This window comes from Convolutriloba macropyga, chromosome 6, assembly GCF_964194025.1.
Source record: "Convolutriloba macropyga chromosome 6, txConMacr16.3, whole genome shotgun sequence".
NCBI lineage: Eukaryota > Metazoa > Xenacoelomorpha > Acoela > Convolutidae > Convolutriloba > Convolutriloba macropyga.
This window is the reverse complement of record NC_134473.1, coordinates 53,508,471-53,532,492: the sequence shown is the minus strand read 5'-3', so window position 1 is coordinate 53,532,492 and position 24,022 is coordinate 53,508,471. Positions and strand designations below refer to the sequence as shown.

General features: G+C 36.2%; 1 protein-coding gene across 3 annotated transcripts in view; it reads left to right on the top strand.

The window, feature by feature from the left end:
• Positions 1-24,022, top strand: part of LOC142341765 (uncharacterized) — a 110,286-nt gene that overhangs the window by 71,643 nt on the left and 14,621 nt on the right. For 2 of the 3 annotated variants that reach the window (XM_075392980.1, XM_075392981.1), the window contains exons 2-10: positions 3,282-3,344; positions 3,439-3,615; positions 3,693-3,764; positions 3,982-4,071; positions 4,624-4,716; positions 5,092-5,230; positions 9,277-9,549; positions 9,842-9,958; positions 14,532-14,711. In XM_075392980.1, coding sequence (XP_075249095.1) covers positions 3,330-3,344; positions 3,439-3,615; positions 3,693-3,764; positions 3,982-4,071; positions 4,624-4,716; positions 5,092-5,230; positions 9,277-9,549; positions 9,842-9,958; positions 14,532-14,711 — 1,156 coding nt within the window. In that variant the 5' untranslated portion in view covers positions 3,282-3,329. Of the gene's footprint in view, positions 1-2,725; positions 3,345-3,438; positions 3,616-3,692; positions 3,765-3,981; positions 4,072-4,623; positions 4,717-5,091; positions 5,231-9,276; positions 9,550-9,841; positions 9,959-14,531; positions 14,712-24,022 lie in introns of those variants that run through there. The other variant, XM_075392982.1, reaches the window with a different exon arrangement.

Here is a 24,022-nt window from a genome sequence, read left to right as displayed (position 1 = left end):
TACTCGCTACTTTGATATGTCCAGGGAAAATATGGACTTGATTATTTGCTTTGAAATGACAAGATTTTCAATGTTGGTTGCTTTCTTTTGCCATCAGCTACACTGAACTCAGCTTTTGGAGAGAAAACGGATCGACGGAGTTTGTTTTGCATATTCAGTTGCACTTTGGAGTTCGTTTACTGTTTTCTGTCATAGACAAATAGTTTGGGTAAATTTTGACACCTGTTTTAGTGTTTCTTGAGCCCAGCTGTTTTTCATGATATTCCAGGCAGTATCATTCTTAGAATTGTTTTACCAGAGTTTGATTGTCTGTTACAATAATTTTCCTCTAACTGGTTGGACTTTCAGTCAGCTTTTTGCAGAATTTAATTTGATGACCAAGTTAGACGTTGAGCTCTTGACCCAAGTTGGATGGCTTGGGCGATATGTTTGGCTCATCTTGGTAAATAGGCATTGATCGTATTTTGAATTACTAATAAATTTTGTCTACCATATTGTTGATGTTAGAAAAGCAAAATGGTTCAAAAGGGTTTTTTGTCACGTATCAGTTCATGCCGTCGTAATCGGAACTCTCACAGCTACTTAAATTTTCAAAAACTGATATATTTATAGCGTTGAGCACTCAAGTGTTAGATGGATTGCTTCGTCATCCAAATAGTCGTATATCTCGGTGAACGAGTGGCCTTTTTAAACTAACTCCTTACAATTGCGATAGAAGATAAATTCTAGTATATTCTGCGTATATTTGGGGACGTCTAATGCTTGCCGGGAAAGTTTTTCTTCAAAAATTTCTCTCACTTCTTCGCCAGTTTTATTTGATCTCGTTAGTGTCTTCCATTTCGTCTCAAGACATTTAAGGTCGCCGCAGATTAACCTTTTTAGGATTTTTGGGAATGTTTTTCAGGAGCAGGTTAAAATCGATTACGTTTTAACGTTATGAGCCGCCCATCGGTTTGGGGGGAGGGTTTAGAACACTAGATCAATGGTTCCAAAGTCATCATGTTCTATTTTTCAGGCACCACTAGAATCAGGCAGTGGAGAAGTCGATTTTTCTGAAAAAAAAGAGATTTTTTTGACAGCTGTCAGACTGGGGACGTGTTAGTTTTGCCACTAACAGTCTTTATATCACATCGACAAACAATGGATTCGTTGAGGGCAAGTTCCGTCAATATAGAATTATGGCTCAGCCAGATTTCGCAGAGACACATTTTTTGATGTGCTAGATTGTAGGACCTGATTTGCAAACTTCTTTCTTCTCTCTACTTTCACGATGCTCCCTTTATATAGCTGCAGAATCCTAGTCACTGACCCGTGGCAGTGAGATAGGACATCTCCTTCATTCCGTCCTTGAACGATTTGAATTTCCTGATGGTGAGTTTTTCTGCTTGCGCCCTTTAATTTAGCAGTACCCGTCTCCTTTTTAGAATGGAGATTTCTTGGTCAGCATCCTCCCTTGAGAGAGCTCTTTTCTCTACTGACAATTCTTCGCAATTTACACTGAGGCTTCATATTCACTTGATGCACTCTAGGTTACCAGCAGCACTCTAGGTTTGCTCCGCTCAGGGTTGAATTTTCCAAGTTTTTGAATTCTTTTTTTTCGTTCTTGCTCCTATCAGGTGCAATATTCGATACAGCTCTTCATGTGTTTTCGGTGATATCAAATTTATCTTTTCAAGCGAGTTAGCCATGCTTTGACATCGGATGAAACGGTCACGTTAATTTTTTTTTCACACAAGAGTTGCAGACAAGCTTTGAATTAGCTCCAAATTCCTTTGTTTTCTTTATGGCTACACTCGACAAGGCTGCAAGAGTTGCAGACAAGCTTTGAATTAGCTCCAAGTTCCTTTGTTTTGTTTATGGCTACACTCGACAAGGCTGCACATTGCGGAATAAGGTGCATATGTGTGTTTCTAAACACAAGAGTAAGATCCTTCATTCGCAGTAATTGTGTTCTGACAGGATTTACAGTTTGCCCTTGACTTTAGACTTCTTTTCGACTTGAGGATGAAGTCAAAATCGGACACAACATATTTGCTCAGTTGCCAAGGAAATCAGGCTTTAGGTACGTCACTAAATTGTTATTCGTGATTCAGAGGTTTTTTTTACCGTTTGCGCTTTTAGGGTTCAAATTCAAGTTGTTTCAACCTCAGTACCAACTTATGCACTGAACTTGGGCGTTAATGACTTGGACTACGAGGTTAGAATTATTTTCGATCTGATCCAAGGAAATTAATCTATAGGACACAAATCTAAACAAGCTGGTCTAAAACGCTTTGCACCTACTCAGATTTTCTGTCTTGCTGTTTTCGTCGCTGCTTTTGGGAAGGTTTCTATCTTTTCTTTGTGATCGCTTTGAGAATTTCGCCGTACTTCCGCACAATAGTCAAAGTTGATTTCCAGGAAAGAGTCCAGGTGCAGCTTTTTGCTGATTCAGGATATCTGGATCTTCGCTCTTTTCTTCTTGACAGTAGAAGATGTGGAGTACTGGGACACCTGTCTCCGTCAGCTCCTTAAGTACGTCGGGTTTACCGATTCTGACAGTAAACAATTCCACCCAACCTTTCGAAATAATTTTAGAAACCAGTTGCACAGCAGTTAGAGGGGTCACTTTTGGGGTTAGTCAAGGAGTTGTTCATGTCGTGCTGGAGAACAATTTTTTCGGACGTGCGAGTTTTTGTGAGTGCTGTTTGTACGATTTTCAACGTATCTTTTTTGTTTTGATGAAGATTGAAACCAGACTCTGTAATCACCTGCTTCGACATGGAATCGTTCCCTGATGTTCCTCCACTTCTCAAGAGAGTGATGTAGTGAAATTGCACCAATAACAATTACCATCAGGAAAGGGCCACCACAGCTGCCCTGGATCTCATTTATATATGAAACTATTTAGTAATCCGAATAGATCCGAAAAATTTTTAGACAACTACCCATGCACTTAGAGAGTTTGCTTTTTATGTTTACACTAACAGGCATTCGAAGCTCATCTAGCTGACGAAGAAGGGCGCGGATGTGTTCCACCCATGGATGTGTTCCAGAAGTCTTCCCTACTACTACATTCATTATTGTTAATTTATCAAAGTGGATTGAGTTTCTTCGTCTCCGTAAAATACACAAAGTAGAACACCAGACCTCAAGAAAACCAAATAATCAGTAATTGTCATATTGCTGAACTATATGTAAAAATACGGCACGTTTAATTTTCTTGTATACACCTTGTTGCAAACTGTTTGATGTTTCATCGAGACTTTTGAGTATTGACACGAGTTAAAAGTCATTTTCAGTTATTAATATCCTGTGTTAAATGAAGTAGTCCAGATCCATAGTCATCAATGCCCAAACAACCAGTAAGTACATGGTTACTGTCTTCGTAGTATTGTTAATTGCGCTGGCTTAATAATGTCCCCTAGACAACTTCTAGAGATGACTACTTTTTTGCAGACCTCATTTTACGACACGTGGCACCCCCCAAAAAAGCACGAGAAGTGTCGAACATATCCTTTTCACAACTCTAAAGATGATTTAAACGTGACATCTATTACCGAATTCCAACCTGAAGATGTAGCCAAACAGATAACGTTACGGGACGCTGAAGCGTTCCGTTTATTAACATCCGAGGTACGAAATTACTGTTTTGATTTCTAAAATTAATTTATGATACTTTTTTTTTAAATTCAGCGATGGACTTGTTTCAGGATCTGTACGCCTATGCTAAAAACAAAAAAGGCTGCGCGGGTGTTAAGGCGTGCTCGAATAGATTTAATCAGGTTTGTTTATTACTATTTTATGCGAAGAAATATTTTTCGATTCTTTTCCGCTCGTTCTTTATGCGACTGTCACGTAGAATAATTATATATTCACTTTATTAGGGAACGGGCATCTTGATAGCAATTCGCCCTATGGGTTATATGTGAAAAAACTGTTTAGAGAGAAGGCCTATTTTCAGCAATTTAAGTTTTCACTCAAAGCGACTTATTTTTTTAGACAATGTTTTGGGCGAGAGCAGAAATTCTCTCCAGTAACGACTGCAAAAGAAGGGGATATTTGCTAACGTTTTTCATCAAAGTGGCAAAGGTAAGAAGTTAGATATTTCTAACAGCTGTCGATTTTACTGATCAATTTTTTACAATACTTCTATATAACTTAGATAGTTTAAGTGATTTACGGATAGTTGAAATATTCTCTCTTTTAGAAATGGAAGGGGAAAAAGATTCTGAATGTTATCGTTGTGCAGCAACAGTGAACTTTGATAAGTCAGATAACAAACATAAAAGCTTTGACTCTGTCCGATTTCGTACACAAGTTGCGTGCTCATTACCGTGTGCTAATGTTTTTAAAGAGTTGATTAAAAACATTACCGAATGGTTGTTATCACATCGCCATCTCGAAGTTATTCAGCAAATTGGCTTCTCCACGAAGTTCGCTAATTTCTCGATGGCGATAACAAGCGTATGGTAATATTCATTCTTACACAAAACAGGTGCTTGCTTTCATGAACTAGTTCTTAAACATAAACTTGGCTGATTGAACATTGTACTTCCTTCTTTATGACTATATCGGTATAATTCCTCGGAATATTTTAGACATCGTTTTGAGATGAACCAGAAATGTGAAATTTTGTTTTAGCATCTATGTGCACTCTCCAACTTCCAAGGCTTCGCAGCAGTTGTAACAGCTCTTAGCAGTTCCACAATCAACAGACTCAAAAAGTCATGGGAGGTCTGTTCTTTCAGTTATACATTTTTTCACCCGATTCATTAAACACTGTATATCTTAACACCATATCATTTTACACCGCAAATTAGCAGTCTGCATTAGTAGCATGTTTTTTCTTTAATCCAATGTTCCGCTTTGATATTTTCGTATGAAGGCGCTGAGGCATGGAAAAATAATTTTAGTACCAATTATATAATGGATTGAAATTGGGGGTCAAATGATAGAAGGGCAACCCCCTATCATTTAGCCCATTGAGGGGTAAATAAATAGGGGTTAAAGGTGGGACAGCGTCCTTTCATACAATTATAAACACAAGTATAAGCTTTTTGCAGAACACGTGTAAAGTATTACTGATATAATAACTCGGCTTCTTTTCAGCATGTGGAGAAAAAAGACCGGGCTAAGTTCGACAAATTTGTTCAGTGGATCAGTCCCGAATCAAACTATTCTAATTTGAGGAATTTATTACCTCCGACATCGGGACCCGGATCAGAACAGCCAGTGGTGCCTTTCTTTGGTTTGTTGCAATGTTTAATCCTCATTTGTAATTTTTCGAGCTCTCTAATCAGGATTCATTTGTTTGATCCCGAGGTCATTCTATAACCCTATTGCCGAACCACCCTATTGTCGGTTTTCCCATTAATGATGTATCAATTAATGAAGTAGTGACCAAACGCGCTGGATGATTTCTAGCGCGTTTCTCTTAAACTGTTAAAATCTTTTTATGCTCCTGTTTCATTTACTGCATTATCTCTATGCTACTTCTTAAATAAAGCAGTTTAAGGAGTGGTAGACCGTGATAAAGCAGATTTTAATTAAGGCTTTACCCTAAAAGTTTTGCGTATTTTATAAATAGAAGATCAAACATTTTTCGTTCAGTCTGGTACCTATTTTTCGTGCTCAAACAAAAACTGAAGGGATAAATAAAAGCTTCTGATTTTAATTCTCTAATTTTTTAAGGAAAAGAAACTCTGAACTGACAAATAATTAATCCTCATTTTTCTGAAAGATAAAACAGTTATGACACGTGCGATTTTCAATCTAATTTCCTTGTGGAATTTAGAACTTGTAATAGCCTTTTTACCTGAATGTCAACCATGAGTTGAACTCTTCAAGAACCGTCGCTCATTTTCTCCGTATTTTAGCAGAAAACACCAAAATTTTTATCTGTTGATTGAGAGCAACTCGTCAGACAACAGTAGGTTATGCTTTTTAATTGCTCTCGAACGAAGTTCGTAGCAATTAGTGTAAACGTGTTGGTCTTTTTAATGCAAATTTTTCAATTGACCGTTTTTTCGCTTTTCTAAAACATTCTTTGACTTCTTAATTGAATTTTTCACGCATTCGTTCTTCATTTTTGAGTTATCTCTTATTGTTCTCACTCCGAAGTAAAGCTTGTTGCTAAAATAAAATTGATTGCAGCAGAGCAAAATGAACGGCCTAATATCCGAGTGGGCAGTGCTTCTGTTGAGGGATCGGGATGTCCATGGTTCGAATACCGGCGTTAGCAACTATTTTTACACCAGAAAGAAAAATTTATCTAGGCTACATCCTCTGAATTAAATTGCTTCGCCTGTCGATCGAGAGCATTTTTTGCGACATTAGTCGGTTTATGTTTCAAATAGTCCATCGAGAAAAATAAGATCTTTTTATCGCCAAAATTTTTAACTTATTAATAGCTCCCAAACGAAGTTTGTTGTAATCATATTAGTCCTGTCGGTCTTTTTTGTATGCAATTTTTTTGCTTGACCGATTTTTCGTCCTTGACCCATTTGACTTTTCGTCCTCAAAAACGGGATAAACAGGTAGCGCGCCCAGCGGGTATTAAGTGCTCTTAGAGCCTCTCAGCTCTTTTTCAACGCAAACTGTTTTGGAGACTTATACTTATTGCGTGGGTAGAGGTTCTTAGAGGTTGAAGGCACCCCCACTGTTGACCCCCCCCCCCCCCACTATTGCCCAGCACCCCCCCCCCCCCAACAGCGTGTCCCCCCACCCACTGTTTCACCCCCATCAGCCCACCGGTGCACCCCCCTGGCTAGATACTGGCGAACAACCATTCGCTAAAAACATGCAAATTTATACTAATTTTCACAATTTTTTCAAGCTTTGATAATTTTTCAGTTTTATTAGCCCTAGGTGTCCAGGAAATTCCTAGGGTTTGATAATAGGTTACTGCTTAGCGGTAGTGGAATGGTTACAACATTTTAACATGACTATTTTAAGCATTTTTTTTGACAACACGTGCAATTTTTTCAATTTGTTGTCATTTTTCAGTATTCACATCTTTCGAGACGCAGGGGTCAGAAAAACTCCTTAGGGTCTTGATAAGTTACTGGAAAAATTTCATTTACCATGAAATCGTGTTAAACTTTATCATAATTTTTTCAAGTTTTTTTCGGAATTTTCGTTTTTTGGGCCTCTCCACCCTCAGGGGTTAAGTAACCCTCTCTAGGGTTTGACAATAGGTTACTGCTTTTTTCTAGCCGTAGTGGAATTGTTTCAACTTTTAAATCTCACGAATTTTAACATTTTTTGACAAACCTTGCAATTTTTTTTTCAATTTTTCTGTTATTGTCATTTTTCAGGTAGTCTCAGCCTCAGGGTTCAGAAAGTCAACGTTAGGGTCCGATAATAAGTTACTGGAATATAATATTTTGACCATGGATTAGTTTTCACCTTCTTAATTTTTCTGAATTTTATTGAATTTTGAATTCTTTTGTCATTTTAGGTTTCTCCGTCCTCAAGAGCCGCATAACATTCTCTAGTGTTTGATAATAGGTTATTGCATAATTTCTAGATGTAATGAAATGTTTTTCATGATTTTAATATCACAAATTTAAGCAATTTTCTTTAAAAAATGTTGCAGTTTTTGAATGTTTTTTTGAAATTTAAAATTTCTTTCCGCACCAGTGTCCTAGAAACCTCCTCCAGGAACTGATAATAAGCTATTGCATAGTTTTTAGAGTTGATGGAATGGTTATCAAATTTTTTAATGACTCCTGCTTTAGCAATTTTTTGATAGTTAATTTTTTTTTTTCGGAAAATGAATCATTTTCCAAGTTTATGGATCTTTATAAGCCAGTGAAACATTTTAAAGCTTCAAATAGGGCTACTGGATAATCTCTTTAGACAATAGAATGGTTTTGAAGATTTTAATAGCTTTAATTTTAGCAAGATTTTGTTACAATTTGCAATTGTTTTCTAAATTTTTGAATTTTTCTTTTTCTGAGTTTAACGATCGTTACTGGCCATCGAAACTGTTTAAGTTTTGCAGATGGATTACTTGACAAAACTCCAGAGACAAAAAATGGTTCTGAGTTTTTTTCAACTGCGAAATATGGAAACTTTTTTATATTGCAATATTTTGCAATTTTTTAATTTATGTTTTTTATTTGATTTATTTACTAACAAGGCTGGAAAACTAAGAGTTGCGGAGTCGAAGCAAGATAAAGTTAGCCTGGCTAAACCGTGGCTAGCTAATGAAGCAGCCAACTGCTCGCCGGTTGTTTGAGAGCAGTTCGCCCGACGTAGTCGGTTATGTTTCAAATCTGTTGTCCCTAAACAAGGAATGTCAATCCCCATTGCTTGTGGTTTTTCCCATATCTGTTTAATAGCCGCACAGCGATAGCTGGGGCTATTATTGGCCTTCTCTTGGTTTTTTACAATTCAAAGAATTTGAATTGTATTGGGGCGCTGTCTTTTTTTTTAAGATCTGTTCACACATTTTCATGATTTTTGAAGTCAAATTGGAGTGGTGACTTTGGTCACGTCGAAACAGGAAATGGAGCGAAAAAGCGAGTGGTTCTGCGACGTAAAATTTTTTCGCTCTAATTTTGAGTAGAGTGAGAAAATGGTGTTTGAACGAAAATTTGCTTTCTTGCTAGTGGTTTTTGTTCACATGCGGCAATTTCACTTTGAGTTTTACTGTTTTTTCAATTTTTTGGATTGGATTTTTTTCTAAATAGTTTTCCCACCACATTCATATTCCACTCAAGGTCTAATTTTTTGTTTAGTCAATGAAGATTCTTTTAATTGTACGTCAGGACTTGTCCTGCTATGTTTTTTTTATTTCGTCGCGATTTTTGTTACGACCATATGACGTCACAACCAGTTCAAATCTGCTTTTTGTTCATTCGTTCATGCAATTTCAACTGAAGTGCGTGTGACGTCATTTTTCGCTCTTAGTGGAGCGAGTTTTTTTTCATTTGCGTGATTAAATTTTTGGTCAGACTTGACTTACCTCACTCACAAAAATGACTTCCTCACTTTGAAATTGACTTTTATTTACTTTAATTCAAAGAGACAAGGTCAAATGGTCGTGTGTCACTCTAAATGATGGTTATTTGAGAGCAGCTAATAGAGACAGCAAAAACTTATACAGATTTTTAATCAAAATATAACATATCAGCCTTCAATGAAGACTAATTTTTTTGGTCTGTCTTTACTGTTTTCTTGAGACTGCGAAGCTACTGCGGCTATTTTCTAGCAATCTGCCAGCGATGTTTTTCTTTTTCCTTGAGTGGTTTTACCCATTTCTTATGTTTTGCCGTACGATGTTCACAGGAATGTTTCTTCTGGAATTTGACTATCTGCAGTCCGTGGACCAGCTCACTTCTAATGACCAGCAAAACGGTAGATTAGCGATTGAAGACCACACGAAGCCAGGTGCCAATGCAAGCCATGATAGTGACAAGGTGGTGGTGTCATCCCGTCTGTCATCATCAGAGGCGTCAAAAGCGAACGGCAGCAGTGCTCATCAGGTCCCCACTTCTGGAGACGAAAAAATGTGCAATATTGTCAACACTCTCATGAAATATCATCAGCACTTGAACTATGGTAAGTTTTTTGGGTACTTCATTTCACAATGAAAACAGTTTTTAGACAGTCAATATGTGAGTTATGTTCTCAATATTTTGCTGTCAACCACTTGCGCAGCCCACTGTCACCGCTACTGTGAGTAGCTCAGTGAGCACGAAATTCTTAGGCGCCCTATTACTGTAAATATATCAAAATTGGACCTAAGAGCATTGTTTAGCAAAGTTGAAAATATCCGGTTCTTATCATTGGTTTTTATTGACAAAAATTGTCCAGATGATAAATCGTGTTTGAGTTTAAGTCTGTGTTTTAGCTTTTGACTCAAATCCACAAATCATGCGCTCTATCAATTCTAATACGTGCCTGGAGGAATTAGTCAAAATTTGTGAGGCCGATCAGTACAAGCGATCACTAGAGCTTGAACCTATAAGTAAGTACAATCGTAATTCGCTATAAGCTATTTCTTAACGTAATGTCATCTGTTCTGGACATTGCCAAAATTACATAATCATTTGTTTCTTTTCATGTGTTCTGCAAAAACTGGAGCAGTGCTTGGAAGAAAATAAATTTATGCGAGGGAAAACTAAACATGTTTGAAGAAAACTTTTCGGGAATTATAAAAGCCAAGGCAGAGCATCAGGCCGGCACTAGCATGAACAGTTTGAAAAATTGGAGAACTATTTTGAACGCTTCTAATGATATGAATTTATTTGGAGTGCTCGGATAGTTGCAGCTGCTGCACCATTATAAAGTTTCTGATCGAATGATTGTCCAATGAAAACATAACTTAAATGAGAATGCGGAGTTAATCATTCGAACATTTCTTGGATGCTGTTGAAGGAAGTGATGAAATTGCACTTTGGCAGCCTTCGCAGCATTCTAGTTTGGTTTGCAAGGTTATCTAAGTAGTTGAAGATTTTAGCAACTCGGATATAGGCGGGTTGTCAAACTTTTTAAATTGCTCCAAAACACTTTTTAGCAATTAGTTCCTCTTTGTTGTGTAAGTTTTTCTCTTAATCGTCTGTTTTTCGCTCTGGTCAGAATGTTCTTATGAAACATTCTAGTTGGAAAGTCTCACAACTGCCTGCAAAAATAAAAATGGCCAAGTTCATTACACATTACATCAGCAATTAAAATATCATTCGCTGTCGTTCGGAATGTCTTGGAACTATGTCTACGATTTGTTATTAGTCATCAGTTTTTGCATCTAAGAATATGAATTGTATTAGTTGGTATTTAATTGGAGTTATAGTTCATTGTTCGATCATCGGCTCACTATTCAACTCTTGTGCACAGCCGAGAGGCGGTAGCTTAGGCTATTTTTTTTTATTGTATTGTGATTTTCTTTTCTCAAAGAATTTGAAATGTATAGGGGCGCTGTCTTTTTGAAAACTTTGATTTGATTTGGCAACTTCGATTTGATTATTTTGTGGTCATTGGAATTCAATCAATTTTTTTGGTGATTGATGTCACGCCGGAATTAGTTATTACACCGAAAAAGCGAGTAGTTTTAAATAGTGAATTAAACTCTGTCTGCATCGTTTTTTTTGCTGCGACCATCGAGGCGTAGGATATTAGGCGAAAACTCGTTTAGGCAAACACAATTTTGGTAGCCATTAGGCAAAAATTTTGAGCTCAAGTTTTGTGGACATTCCGATCGATACCACTCTAAATGTATGATACTCCGAAAAGGACGTTACTCCGAAAAATGTACGATACTCTGAAAAGGACGATACTCCGAAATTCACTTGACGCTATGAAGTACTCAATTTTCTCTATCAATTGTTTCTAGATGATAACAGCTCAAAAAAACACAGCTACTCGTTTAGAAAAATTAAGAGCTTTTCAAGTTTAGGCACATCCAGCAATTATAGCAACATTTTGTCGATTTTTGGTTGTTAGCTCTAAATTATTTAGTTGTTCTGGGAGAATATAAAAACAAAAAATCACTGAGGCATGATAGTTTGAGTATGTTTGCACTTAAAATATCGGCTACGGTTATTAGCAGCCACTATCTGAGATTTTTAACAACTATCAAAGAACAATATTTTCCATCAAGCTTTAAAATTGCTCGGATTAAACCTCTACCTAAAACTCGTTTATCCGATAAACTATCAGATTTTCGACCTAATAGTTTGCTTTCAGCTCTAAGTAAATTGCTTGAAAAACTATTACATCGCAGAATGATGAATTTCATCGACCAAAATGATTTATTGAACTCAAAACATTTAGATTTCTGCTGGAATAGATGTGCGTGCATGCCTTAACAGTTTTCTTTGAATTCATGAGAGAAACTATTGACAAGGCCAAATACGGCTCTGCATCTTTTATAGACCTGAAAAAAGCGTTTAATGTAGTTAATCCTAAGTTTTCTTAAAAAAATTGGCGCTATGGATTCCGAGGAACAATGTATAACTTTCTAGAGAGTTATCTTTCTAATCGTTTAGAATATGTGGTAGGAGATGACTCGGAATCCAAAACACTTGAAGTCCCATGCGGGTTTCCTCAAGGTTCTGTTTTGGGCCCTCTATTGGTTTTGCTTTACATGAATGATATGAACGACTCCATAAATCTGGCCCTTGCATACTTTTTGCAGATGACACTAGTTCTCAATAACAGCTTCAAACCATGCATTAATATGAATGAAGACCAGCAATGTCTCAATAAGTGGTCAGAAAAAATCATTTGACTTTGAACAGATCCAAATGTGTCAAAATGCAGTTTGGTAAAAAAAATCACGGTCGCTCTGAGAAACTGGTTTCTGATCATAAATACTTGGTGTTTGTATTGATAACCTCAATTTTTTAATACACATACAAACTGTAGAAAAAAAACTGAATAAGTTTTGCGAAATGGCTTATCAAGCTCGGCATTTGTTCTCTAGAAAACAAATGGTTAGGTTCTATGATACATACATAAAATCACGAATTAGGGACTTTTAATTTATGGAAGCACTTCCGATTCGAAAATCATTTAACAGAAATTTTTAAAGCCCAGAAACTAATCTTTAGATCGATTTATTTTAAACGCTCTTGGGAGTCAGTGCATGAAATAATGAACGAGTCGCAACATGCTACAGTCTTTGAGCTTTATTTTATTGAACTTTTTAAAGAAGTTTTCCTCTAAATTCGAAATCAAACGCCAGTCCAAGCACAATTTTTCTGAACTCCCTTAGATGCCTCAGACACGATTAGCGCCAAAAAAATACATTGCTTTCCAAAACAAGACAATCAAGAGCTGGAAATAATTCTTCAAGAGTTAGAATGGGTATTGCATACAACTTTTGCAGGAAAATAACCTGATACCCTCAGATTTGTGTAACAAGAGTGCTTCAAGCATCAAAGGTTTCTTCATAAGTTTGAAAAAAGCTATCTTCGCATTAACTTAGTAATTCAAAAATTTTTCTTCTAGTTATCCACTTCTTCAAATTTCCCAACCTTAGGTCTTTGGTTTCTCCTTATTAGGTCTCCTGGGCTCTACCTTGTTGTGCATCAGCCTGTAGTAGAATTCCTTTTGGTGCTTCTTTTTTGCCTTTCATCATAGAACAATTTTGATGCATCAGATAAACGAAATTCAATTAAATTCAATTCAATAAAACTATGGAAACTTTTTTGATATGTTCTCTACTCCTTTCCCCGTATTGTTTGCAAATTCTTTGGCCCGAATATTACGAAGGGCTGTATAAATAATGTTAGAATTTAAAAAGAAGCGGTTAATTTTACTTATAAATAAATTTGTCAGGGAAACTTGAGTACTTCATAGCGTCACGTGGATTTTGGAGTACCGTCCTTAAGTGTTTTAATTGGCATCCGCCTAAAGTCCTCAAAACTGAGTTCAAAATTGTTGCCCAACGGCAGAAATTGTGTTCGCCTAATATCCCATCCCCCGCGACCATCTAACTGTCCTTTCGTCATAATCAGACTGCTTTTTTGTTATGTTTGTCACTCAGCTTTGGCGTGCTTGACTTCATTGTTCACTCTTTGGTATTAGATTTCCGATCCATCAGGCGATCAGTTTTTCTTTTGGAATAACTTTTTGGAAAAGGATCTGATTGAAGTTCTGATTTTATTTTGACGTTTCACGTCATTTGCCTGTGGTCTTTTACAAGGCGTCTCATCAGTCTATTTGGCGGCTATTGTCTACCGGCTATGTTTGTTGTAATTGTCTCCTCTATCATGGATTTTAGTATATGCAAATTGTCTCAAATGAACTGCGTTGTTATCAAAACAACGCAACTATTGTCTGAAACCATAATTTATAACTCCAGATATGGAGACCTGTCACTTTTCTCCTATGTAAATAGCATTTGTTACTAATTGCTAAAATTGAACTCGGCAAAACTTTAGATAGGAGTTCACCTTTAGATAAATTTTAATCAACGTAGAGAATTTTGAAAGTCATTTTAATATTGATTGCTATGACCTCTAGCTTCTTACAGAGTAATTGAAAAGTTTTTAATCAAAAGTTGATTTTGTTAGCTAATCAGCGTATGATTGCTCGTCTAGAAGTTCTCTCATCTATACAAATGAAGTCAAGCTGTTACAATGTCAAGCGTGCTCGTGGCGTGTGTGTTTGTCAATGGTACCAAAATAGAACATATATTCGATACCACTGTGTTCGTTTTTTCTGATTGACTGTCAAATGCTTTGAACTAATCACAAATTACATGTTGATGAGTTGGAGTTTCCCAAGAAACGGAATTTTGGCTGTTGGCGCGTTGTTGTTAAAAGTTGAGCAAATTTAGTTTATTAGACCAAAAGAAAATGTTAAAACAATCGCGTGATTGTTTTGTAAAAACCATGTTACTCAAATTAAAGCTCTATGAAAATGAGACGAATTGAAAACAGCCAAAGTACATGTTTAAAGGTTGCGCTAAATTGAGTTTCAGATTGATATGATTAAGACTAATGTTAAAAGGTTTAAGAAATTTTTCGATGTGTGTTTTTAAAAACCTGTTCAAAATAGATGTCTGAAACTGATTTCAATATGTGATGTTTTTCCAGCTACCTCCTCGCCGAGTGGAAAGCCCTCCTCCTCCGCTTCATCTGTTGCTGCTAATGCGTGCAATCTGCTGCCTCCTCGGCCACAAACGCCCAACTCACACTCCCTCCTCTCATCGTCTTCCAATGCTACATTTTGTTCCATGCACCCTCCCCCCTCCTGCACCAACTCAGCTCACGCAGGTTCCTGTAAAAAATATTTTGACGCATGAATTTTGACACTTTCAGGGGTATTGTCGCTCTTTTATGCAATTTTTCATGAATTTTCGAGCCGTTTTGAAGATATGTCTATCATCACTTTTCCGATTATTGGTTTTTTGCTTGTCGAAATGTCTAATCCAACCTACTCCAAATGATTTTATATCAGTTGATGACCGATAAGTCACCGATTCTTCAGTTGGAACTGAAATCAACTGATGTTGCCGATTTCGTTTGAAGTTGTAAAGGATAATAGTAGCGGATACTGTCCTGTTATTTGGAGTAGTTGCCTAATATCAGCTTATAACATGATTTTAAGTCCTGAAGTGAAATGTGAAATTAGAGGAGGTCGCAGGCTCATCCAAACCAATGATTTGAGAGCAATTTGTCCGACGTTTATGGTTATGTTCGTGGGAATGAATAACTGATTTTGTTTGTTGAAAAACACGAGAAAATAAGTACTTGGCAATTGCTCTCAAATAACGTTCAAAGTAGCAATTAAATTGGTCGTGCTGTTATTAATAGCCGCCCTCATCTTCTCAGCCGGCTATTATAGCGCTCCTATTTTTTTACAATTCAAAGAATTTGAATTGTATTGGGGCGCTGTCTTTTTTTTAAGATCTGTTCACACATTTTCATGATTTTTGAAGTCAAATCGGAGTAGTGATTTTGGTCACGCCGAAATAGGAAGTGGAGCGAAAATGCGAGTTGTTTTGAGGCGTGAAATTCTTTCGCTTTAAATTTAAAGTAGAGTGAGAAAACGGTGTTTGAACAAATATTCGCTTTCTCGCTAGTGGTTTTTTGTTCACATGCGGAAATTTCACTTTGCTGTTTTTTCGATTTTTTGGATCGGATTTTTTTCTAAATGGTTTTCCCAATCCATTCATAGTCCATTCTAGGCCTTTTTGTTCGCTTTACCCATTTTGCCGCTCTTTCGACATTTTGCGTGAAATCTTTTTGACTTCTCTAGGCTAGTTTCATTCTTCTGTCATTCTGCTCAAAGTCCTTTTAAACAGCAGCTGCTCAGCAAAGCAATTCAAAATGAAGAGAGTCAGTATAAAAAAATCAGTCAGAAATAGAAACGGGATAAACCCATAAAGCCCATTTTTGGATGCCCGGTACTTGAACTTTGTTCTCATAAGTTTTAGTTACTTTCTATAATGCTTATTAGTTTTGATACTAGACCCTGTAGCCTCTCACTGAGAGACAGGTGTATGTTCAATTACAAAATGACATCAAAATAAATCGCAGTTAAAAATGTTTTTATACAAAAATCAATTTTTTGTTGATTTTGCTTTCTTTCAATCCCAATAGAGTTATGGGAATCAACGGCGGCTATTTTCCGGCAATCTGGCGGGTATGTTTTTGATGCCATTTTCTGTACTACCAACTGTTTCTGATATATTTCTGTCTGAACATTTGTCTTTTGGTCCTCCAAAACGGGATAAACAGTGAAATCCGTGGGACATTAATTACCTGAGCCATTACCTGAGCCCTTACGGCTCACTAGTCTCTAAGAATGTGATTCACCGAAACCCATAAATTCATGGTGTGAAGGGTATGACTTAAAGTCTCACCCCCCCCCCCCCCCCCCCGTACACCCCACGTCATCTCCCCCTCCACATCATTCTACCCGTAACCCCGCACGCTCGATTTACCCCCTTAATTAGGATAAAGCTAGTCTCCCTAAGCCGGAGCTAGCTACTGACAAAACCAGCCAGTCGTTAGTTGGTTCGGATTTTTGGAAATTGAACGAGAGCAAAAATTCGTACTTCATAACGAGAGCACAGATTTGTTTTGTAAGAACGATCTTACTGTTGTCAAATTGTTTTTGATATTCATTGAAAAAAACTGAATTAATCCTGACTTATTGTTAAAACAAAACAAAGGCTACTACCAACCGCTCGCCAGTCGTTAGTCGGTTTTGTTAGGAATTTTGGAAATTGAACGAGAGCAAAAGATCGTACTTTGTAACGAGAGCACAAATTTGTTTTTTAAGAACGATATCTGTAAGAACTTACTGCTGACAAATTGTTATTGATATTCCTTGAAAAAAACACGGAATTAATCCTGACTTATTGTTTAAACAAAACAAAGGCTAAGGAGGAGTTAAGAATTAGCTATCCTCTTATCAAATTTCGAAGCAACTCTGCTTGTTTATAGAACATGGCTTTGCGGCTGAAGAATATTTTCGTTGGATTTCGTTAAATGAGGGATTACAGAGAAAAACTCCATTAAGTAGAGTTTTGGACTCCGAATTTTCTAGTACGTTGGTTGCACATTTAATTTGATAGCGAGCATTTTTTGCGTTGATTCGATTTAATTTTAAGCGCGACATGTTAAATCATTAAACAGTTGGAATGTTATGGTTCTTTGTCTTCGAGATTGAAATTTTTGCTGAGAAAGTTCTTAATCAGTGTTTTAAATTTCAAGTTTCAATTCTGTGGAGCTATTGAACTTTCTGACTGAAACAGGTATCTCCAGTTTATTTATTTTTTGGTTGAAGTTATCGTGTGATTATAAATTCTCTTGAAGAGCATAGGATATCTCCATATAACAAAAGACTAGAGCATTTAGGTGCATAAGTTTGCTTCTGTGAGGAATCATATTTTTTTGTTCTTTTTGCCTCAAGCCATTTTGAAACTGTCAGGAAAAGTTTCTGTTGTAAGTGACGCCTACGGTTTTTACAAAAGATGGCTTAGCTACAATATTATTTCAAAAGAGAGCACAATTCTTAGTAACGTGTGTGAGATTTGAACGAAATATAATGTATTGTCATAAGTGTGCCGAGAGTCTGTGGGACTCATAGTATGCAATTCAATTCAATTCACAAAAAGCGCAATCTCTCGCAAAAAGCGCAATCTCTCGTTTCGAACAGTTGACCTTGCTTTATTCGTGTGTTCTTAAAGAAGAAAAAAGACAAATCGAAACAGAATTTTAGCTTTCCTTTATCTCGTTCTTAATTCTTTTAACTTTTATCTGATACTTTTTTAAACAACTTTAATAGATCTTAATTATCAACATGATGAACCGAGAGGAGTTCAATTCGGATAATAAAAATGAACTGTACCGAATTTATGTAGATTTATTTAAAAAAGTTGAAGAAAAAGACTCAATTATCAAAGAGTTTGTTCTTTCAGCAAGTCAAGTTTTGCTAAAAAAGCAGTCAACTGACGATCCAAAGGAATCAGGTAAAATCTCGAACCAATATAACACCCCCATCATTCAAGAGGTTCGTGTAAGACATTTTGAGCCAACAGAGGTTCCCACAAAAACACAACTTGTTATTGGAAGCAGTCTGGTGAAAAATTTGGTAGGGGATAGCACTATACCAGAAGATATCTGCGTACATGATTATCGAGGCTCAACAACCTGTGAAAAAATTGAAGTTGTTGAACAATTTCCCAAAACAGTAATCAAAACAGTTCTCATTCTGGACGGGACGAATTCAATTCTGAAAGAAAAACAAAAAAAACATTGACGAGTTGTTTGAGAAGTATACAGATTTGGTTGGTTTAACAAGAAACACGCTATCTTCTGAGAATATTGTACTAATGCAAGTGCCACCAATTCGTAATCTGCCAAAAAACGAACATATTAATGAGCGCATTAAACTTTTTAATGATAAAATAAATGCATTAGCAGGTGATGAAAATTATAAAGTTGCAAATGTGTACGACCTCATGAAAGCCATGCCAAGCTATGATGGTTTCTACTATGATGATTTGCATTTCCATTACAAACAAGGTGTCCCTTTTTAAAAAAAATTGTGTGCTTTCTCAGTTGCTTCCCACTTCCAATAATTTAATAGCTCTGAATAACAACCAACGTAATCCAAACCAATACCCAAAATACCGCAATCATTGGAGACAGAGTTACAATTATATGAGAGGTCAATACTAGTCGAGATAATTGTTTTGCTGAATAATCTTAGTTTCATTTGTCTTCTTTTATTTTTATTGTTTCAAAATGAAGCTTCAGTTCCACTTTATTTTGCTTCTTATTTTGTGTGTAATCACATCAAAAAGGAACTGGGTCTTCACTACTACACCAATAAATCCTGCGAGGATGTCATCGTGCATGTCTAATAATAATGCGTATCTAAGAAAGAAGATCATTTTTACCTGCCTGTTAAGGAATTTTCTTTACTCCTTGGTTGTCATTAGATTTCTTTTGTTCTTGTCAGGTGACGTAGAATTAAACCCAGGGCCACCTCTCAATTACACGCAGTTTACCACCTTAATGAAAAAATACAACGATCAAATAAAGTTTCTACATCAAAATTGTCAAAGCGTGCTTGGACAAAGGTTGCTCCTTAAGAATTTTCTAATAATTTTCTGACCTAGATGACAATTGTATTTCGGGCTTCTCAGAGACGTGGTTGAAATCAGTTATTCCGTTTTGGTCGATACTCCGTTTTGTTCGATACACTCAGGATACTTAGTGTCCCTCAGATGCGACCGACGTACTGATCTTCAAGAGAAAAATAAAGGCGGTGGTATTCTTTTGTTCGTTCCGAAAAAATTTCATCCAAAAGCACGAAATGATCTAGAGGCAATGTCAAAAGACCATTTTGAAAGTGTTTGGGTAGAGTGTAAAATAAATAAACAGCCCGCGTTGATAAATTTGGCTTACTGTCCAAAAAAACAACTAATAATTTTGTTTTTGGAAGAGCTAGCCCTGGGTTTAGATAGAGCAGCGACTGAAAAAAAATTTTCTACTATGTGACTACAACCTTAATTACTTTAATTACAATGAAAGAAATCTCCTAGAAACTCTGATCTTGCCGTACGGTTTACTGATTTCAAATACAACTTTAGCAACAAGAGAAACATCAAGAACGGAGTCGCTAATAGACTATGTTATATGCGAAAGTTTTTTTAGTTCCCAGACACTAGACTCGATTCTAAAAAGTGATCACTTAGCCACGCTTACTTTAATTGGTGAAACCGTTAAAAATAAAAAAAGAAGCTATCAAAAAAATTCTGTCTGATAAAACAAACTACTCTAAAAATGCTTTTTCCCTAGATGTTGGAAAGATAAATTGGAGATCATTTTATTTATCAGAAAATCCTGAAATCATGTATAAACACTTTTGCTCGTCATTGGAAACGGTAATTAAAAAGCATGCTCCACAAAAGACCGTCTTCATACGCCATGACAAGCCTAAATTAACGCTACATCAGCAATGGATATCAAAAAATACAGTAAAAAAGTTTGCAAAGACATCAAATAATAACAAAAATGTTTTGAAGTAGGAAAATGAAAAACATCTGCTAGATGTGTTTCAAAACTTAAAAAGTGCAAGAGAAAGGTGGAATTTTATCAACAAAATCAGAAACTGTGAAAAATTACAGACGGAAATACCAAGACTCAAAAACAGTTTTGGAACGGTTTTGACCAATGGAAATGATATTGCCAATCTTCTCAACTATAAATTTTCAGCGTTGGGCGAATATTTTGTTTAAAAAAGAACAGTATCAATTTCGTAATAATCCGGCACGCCACAGTAACAAATTTATATTCAGGTATACGACAACCAAGGAGATATTTGATATACTCAACAATTTAAATGTTAAAAAACCGTGTGGTCCATCACTCATTCCAGCTTGGGCTTTAAAAGATGCAAGAGAATACCTAGCTGAACCTCTCTGTTTTTTGTTTAACCAATTCTTAACTGAACAACTTTTTCCTGACGACCTTAAGCGTGCCCACGAGTTGCCTCTTTTCATGAAAGATGACCCTCAAGATCCGATAAATTATCGACCAATTTCGCTTACTGGAGCTCTAGCTAAAATTTTCGGAATCCTTTTTCGAGATCAAATATTAGCTTATTTAGAGAAGAATAAGTTGCTTGCAACAACACAGTTTGGATACAGAAAAAAAGTGTCAACTACAGATGCTCTTTTATATTGCACTGAAAAAATCAGATATGATCTCATTAAAACAAAACATCGTCACAGGAGCTTTTTTAGACCTATCAAAAGCTTTTGATTCGATTTCACATCCTACTCTTCTGCACTAAACTAAACTTTTAGGTTTTAGTGAACAAGCAAATACAATTCTAAAATCTTATCTAGAAAACCGTGTGCAAAAAGTCAAATTCTCGAAGTATGAATCAAATTGGATAGCACTTAACCGTGGAGTACCACAAGGTACTGTGCTAGGCCCACTGCTTTTCAACATATATGTAAATGATATGAAAGATGATACTGATGTGAATTCTAATATAATCCAGTACTCTGATGATAGTTTTATTTTTTGGAGTGGAAAAACAATTTTTGAATCAAAGTTACATCTTGAAAACGAAAAAAGTATTGCTAAACTCATTCTCTTTTTCAGGAAAAATGAGTTAAATGTAAATGAAAGCAAAACCGAATTCATTATTTTTGGAGCCCCTAAAAGGGACAAAATCGAAGAAATAGTTGTTAACCGATGTACAGTTCTCGAGAAAAAAAGTTGTGAAATACTTGGGAGTTCATATTGACTGTAATCTTTCTTTCGATGAGGAAATAAAAAATATACTAAGAAAAATGGCTGTTGGCATAAAAGTAGCTTACTCCATCAAAAATATTTTTCCAGAAAAAACTAGATCTGCTTTACTGAACGCTTTTCTTTTAAGTTATCTGCATTACCCAATTGTCCTGTTCTCAGGTCTTAAAAAATCACTTCTAGTTACTCTAAATAAACAACTGAACTGGGGATTAAAGGCATGTTTCAATAGAACTAAATTTGACAGGACCACTGATCTCAAGTTGAAACACAAAATCTTACCAGTAGAATAGCTCATAAAGTATCGAGTTATTATATATTTTATAAAGCTTCTAAAAGCAGTCTACCAGCGTTCGATGAACTCAAGTTAGCCACCCTAAGTGCTAAAATGAATGACTGTACAAACAAGCTGTCATTTGGAGCAAACCAAAACACAAATATAATGCAAAACTTTTTCAAAAAAGCAATCGACTGGTATAACGATTTTCCTCTCACCTTGAGGCGGAATATTCCTAAAAAGCGGGCTCTCAAAACTACAATATAAAATCATTTCTGGAATGAGTTTCTAAAAGACCCAACGGTTTCTGAATTGAATTCTAATCTCAAATCTTTCAAGTTCAATCTTAATTTGAGTTAGTTTTAGGGCGTCATTTAGTCTTCTATGAAATGTTAATTAGAGGATTTGCATTTTTTAAAATTTTCTCTTTTCTCGAAAATGTTAATTGTAGAATTAGCTTTTTTAAAAAATTTTCTCAATTATAATTCATCTCTCTTAATTTGTCGATATTTTAGCACATTGTAAATTTAATACAATTTTAAACTTTCACAATGTGTGACGTTTGTTTCATTTATACTTCTTAACACTACATTGCCTTTAAACTATGTTCTGTATTTTATAGTTCATACTCAAAGGAATTAACAATGTTTCTTTAAATGATTTTTCGAGTGAATTGTTTTATGGAATTTGCACTATCATTTTTTTTTGTTCCAATGGAATTTGAAGTGTCCTCAGCATATTTAAGTATCGTCCGTAGATTGATCCAACCCTTCCAATTTAGTCTGATGCTAAGCATTTCATGCCAGCCTGGCTTAAGTAGCAAAAAAATTGACAAAAAAGCAAAATAAGCTGCTTCAAACACTTCCCAATCTTACTGGTATTTCAACATGGATGCCGAGCTATTGAACGACAATCTTAAATGACAAACATCTGTTGAATGGCATATTCTAGCTTTCGATAGAAGTGTACTTCATCTTAATACCCAATTTTATATACATAAAGGATTAGGGGCGATGTATTGTACCAAAAAATTGAACTCAAAACTCATTGACGGTAGTGTCGTACTGAAAAGTAAATCGTTCGTTAAGGTAAATAAAAATCTTAATTTCGTTTTCCTTTTTTTGATAAATAGTATTAAACTGATTGATAGCCGCCGTTAGCCTCTCAAACGGCTATTATTTAGGCGCTCTTTTTTAATTCGCTTCACCTTTTGATCACGTTTTTCGTTTTACTTAAGTCACGATTTTCACGTTTGACTTCTGACTTCCCTCACTCACTGTTTCAACTGAATAGATTCTTATTTCTTTTACGCATTGAATTACACAATGTAGTGAATACGGTCAATGTCAAAAGAGCAAAATCAAAAGATACGGGATAAACCGATAAAGCCCGGTAATTAAGTCATAGTTCATTAGGTTATTAACGTTCATTAGAGCGATTGCTAGCTGATATTAGTATTAAGCCTACAACCCTTCAGTTTAGAAGCTGAAGTAAGTATAGGTTTAGAATCTAACTGAAACTGCACACTGAAATAGAGCAATTTTTGAAACTTAGATGGAAATTTTTTCCTCTTTTTTTCTCTTTCAATCCCGATTTGCTAGTCAACGGCGGCTATTTTCCTTATAGCCGTACGCCTTACTAGTCTCGATGTATGCGATTAACTGAAACCGTTTTGAGGAGACAATTTCATGATGTGAAGGGCGGTTCTTAATCTTGACTCCCCCCGAGACACAGTCTCCGCTCTAATGCACGCCCTAATGGTAGCATACCTAGGTCCTAGCTGGCTACCAAGCGCTCGCCGGTCGTTTGAGAGTAGTTCGCCCGACGTTAATCGTTTTTTTAATGTTGTATGAGCCTCATCATCATAGCAGCATATCAGATAGTTTGAACATCTAAGCAGAAATTTAGTTAGTGTACAAAGTTTAAATTGTTTTATCAATTAGAAGGGATGAAAATTCTCGATGCGATGACTGATGTTAGCTAAAATGATGTGATCATTAATTGCTCTCAAAAGAAGTTTGTAGCAATTATGTTAGTCCTGTCGGTCTTTTTTATGAGATTTTTCACTTGACCGATTTTTCGTCTGACGCTTTTGACTTTTCGTCCACAAAAACGAGATAAACAGGTAGCGCCCAGCGGGCATTAAGTGCTCTTAGAGCCTTTCAGCTCTGTTTCAGCTCAAACTTTTGGAGACTTATACTTATACTCATGGTGTGAAGGGCGGTTCTTAGAGGTTGAAGGCACTCACACTGTTGCCCCCCTTCCCCTATTGCCCCCCCCTCCGTGGTAATGCCGCCCACCCCAGTGATGCCCCCAATCAACCCCCGGTGACCCCAAACGTGTGTCTTGCAAGATTTTAACATCACGAATTTTAGCATATTTTTGATATTTTTTGCCATTTTTTTCCAATTTCTGATATTTATAGTCAATATTCAGAGTTTTTGAGCCTCAAGGGTCAAAAAACCTCCCTTGGGGTTTGATAATAAGTTATCGGAAATTTTTTGTCGGCCATGGATTAATTTTCAAC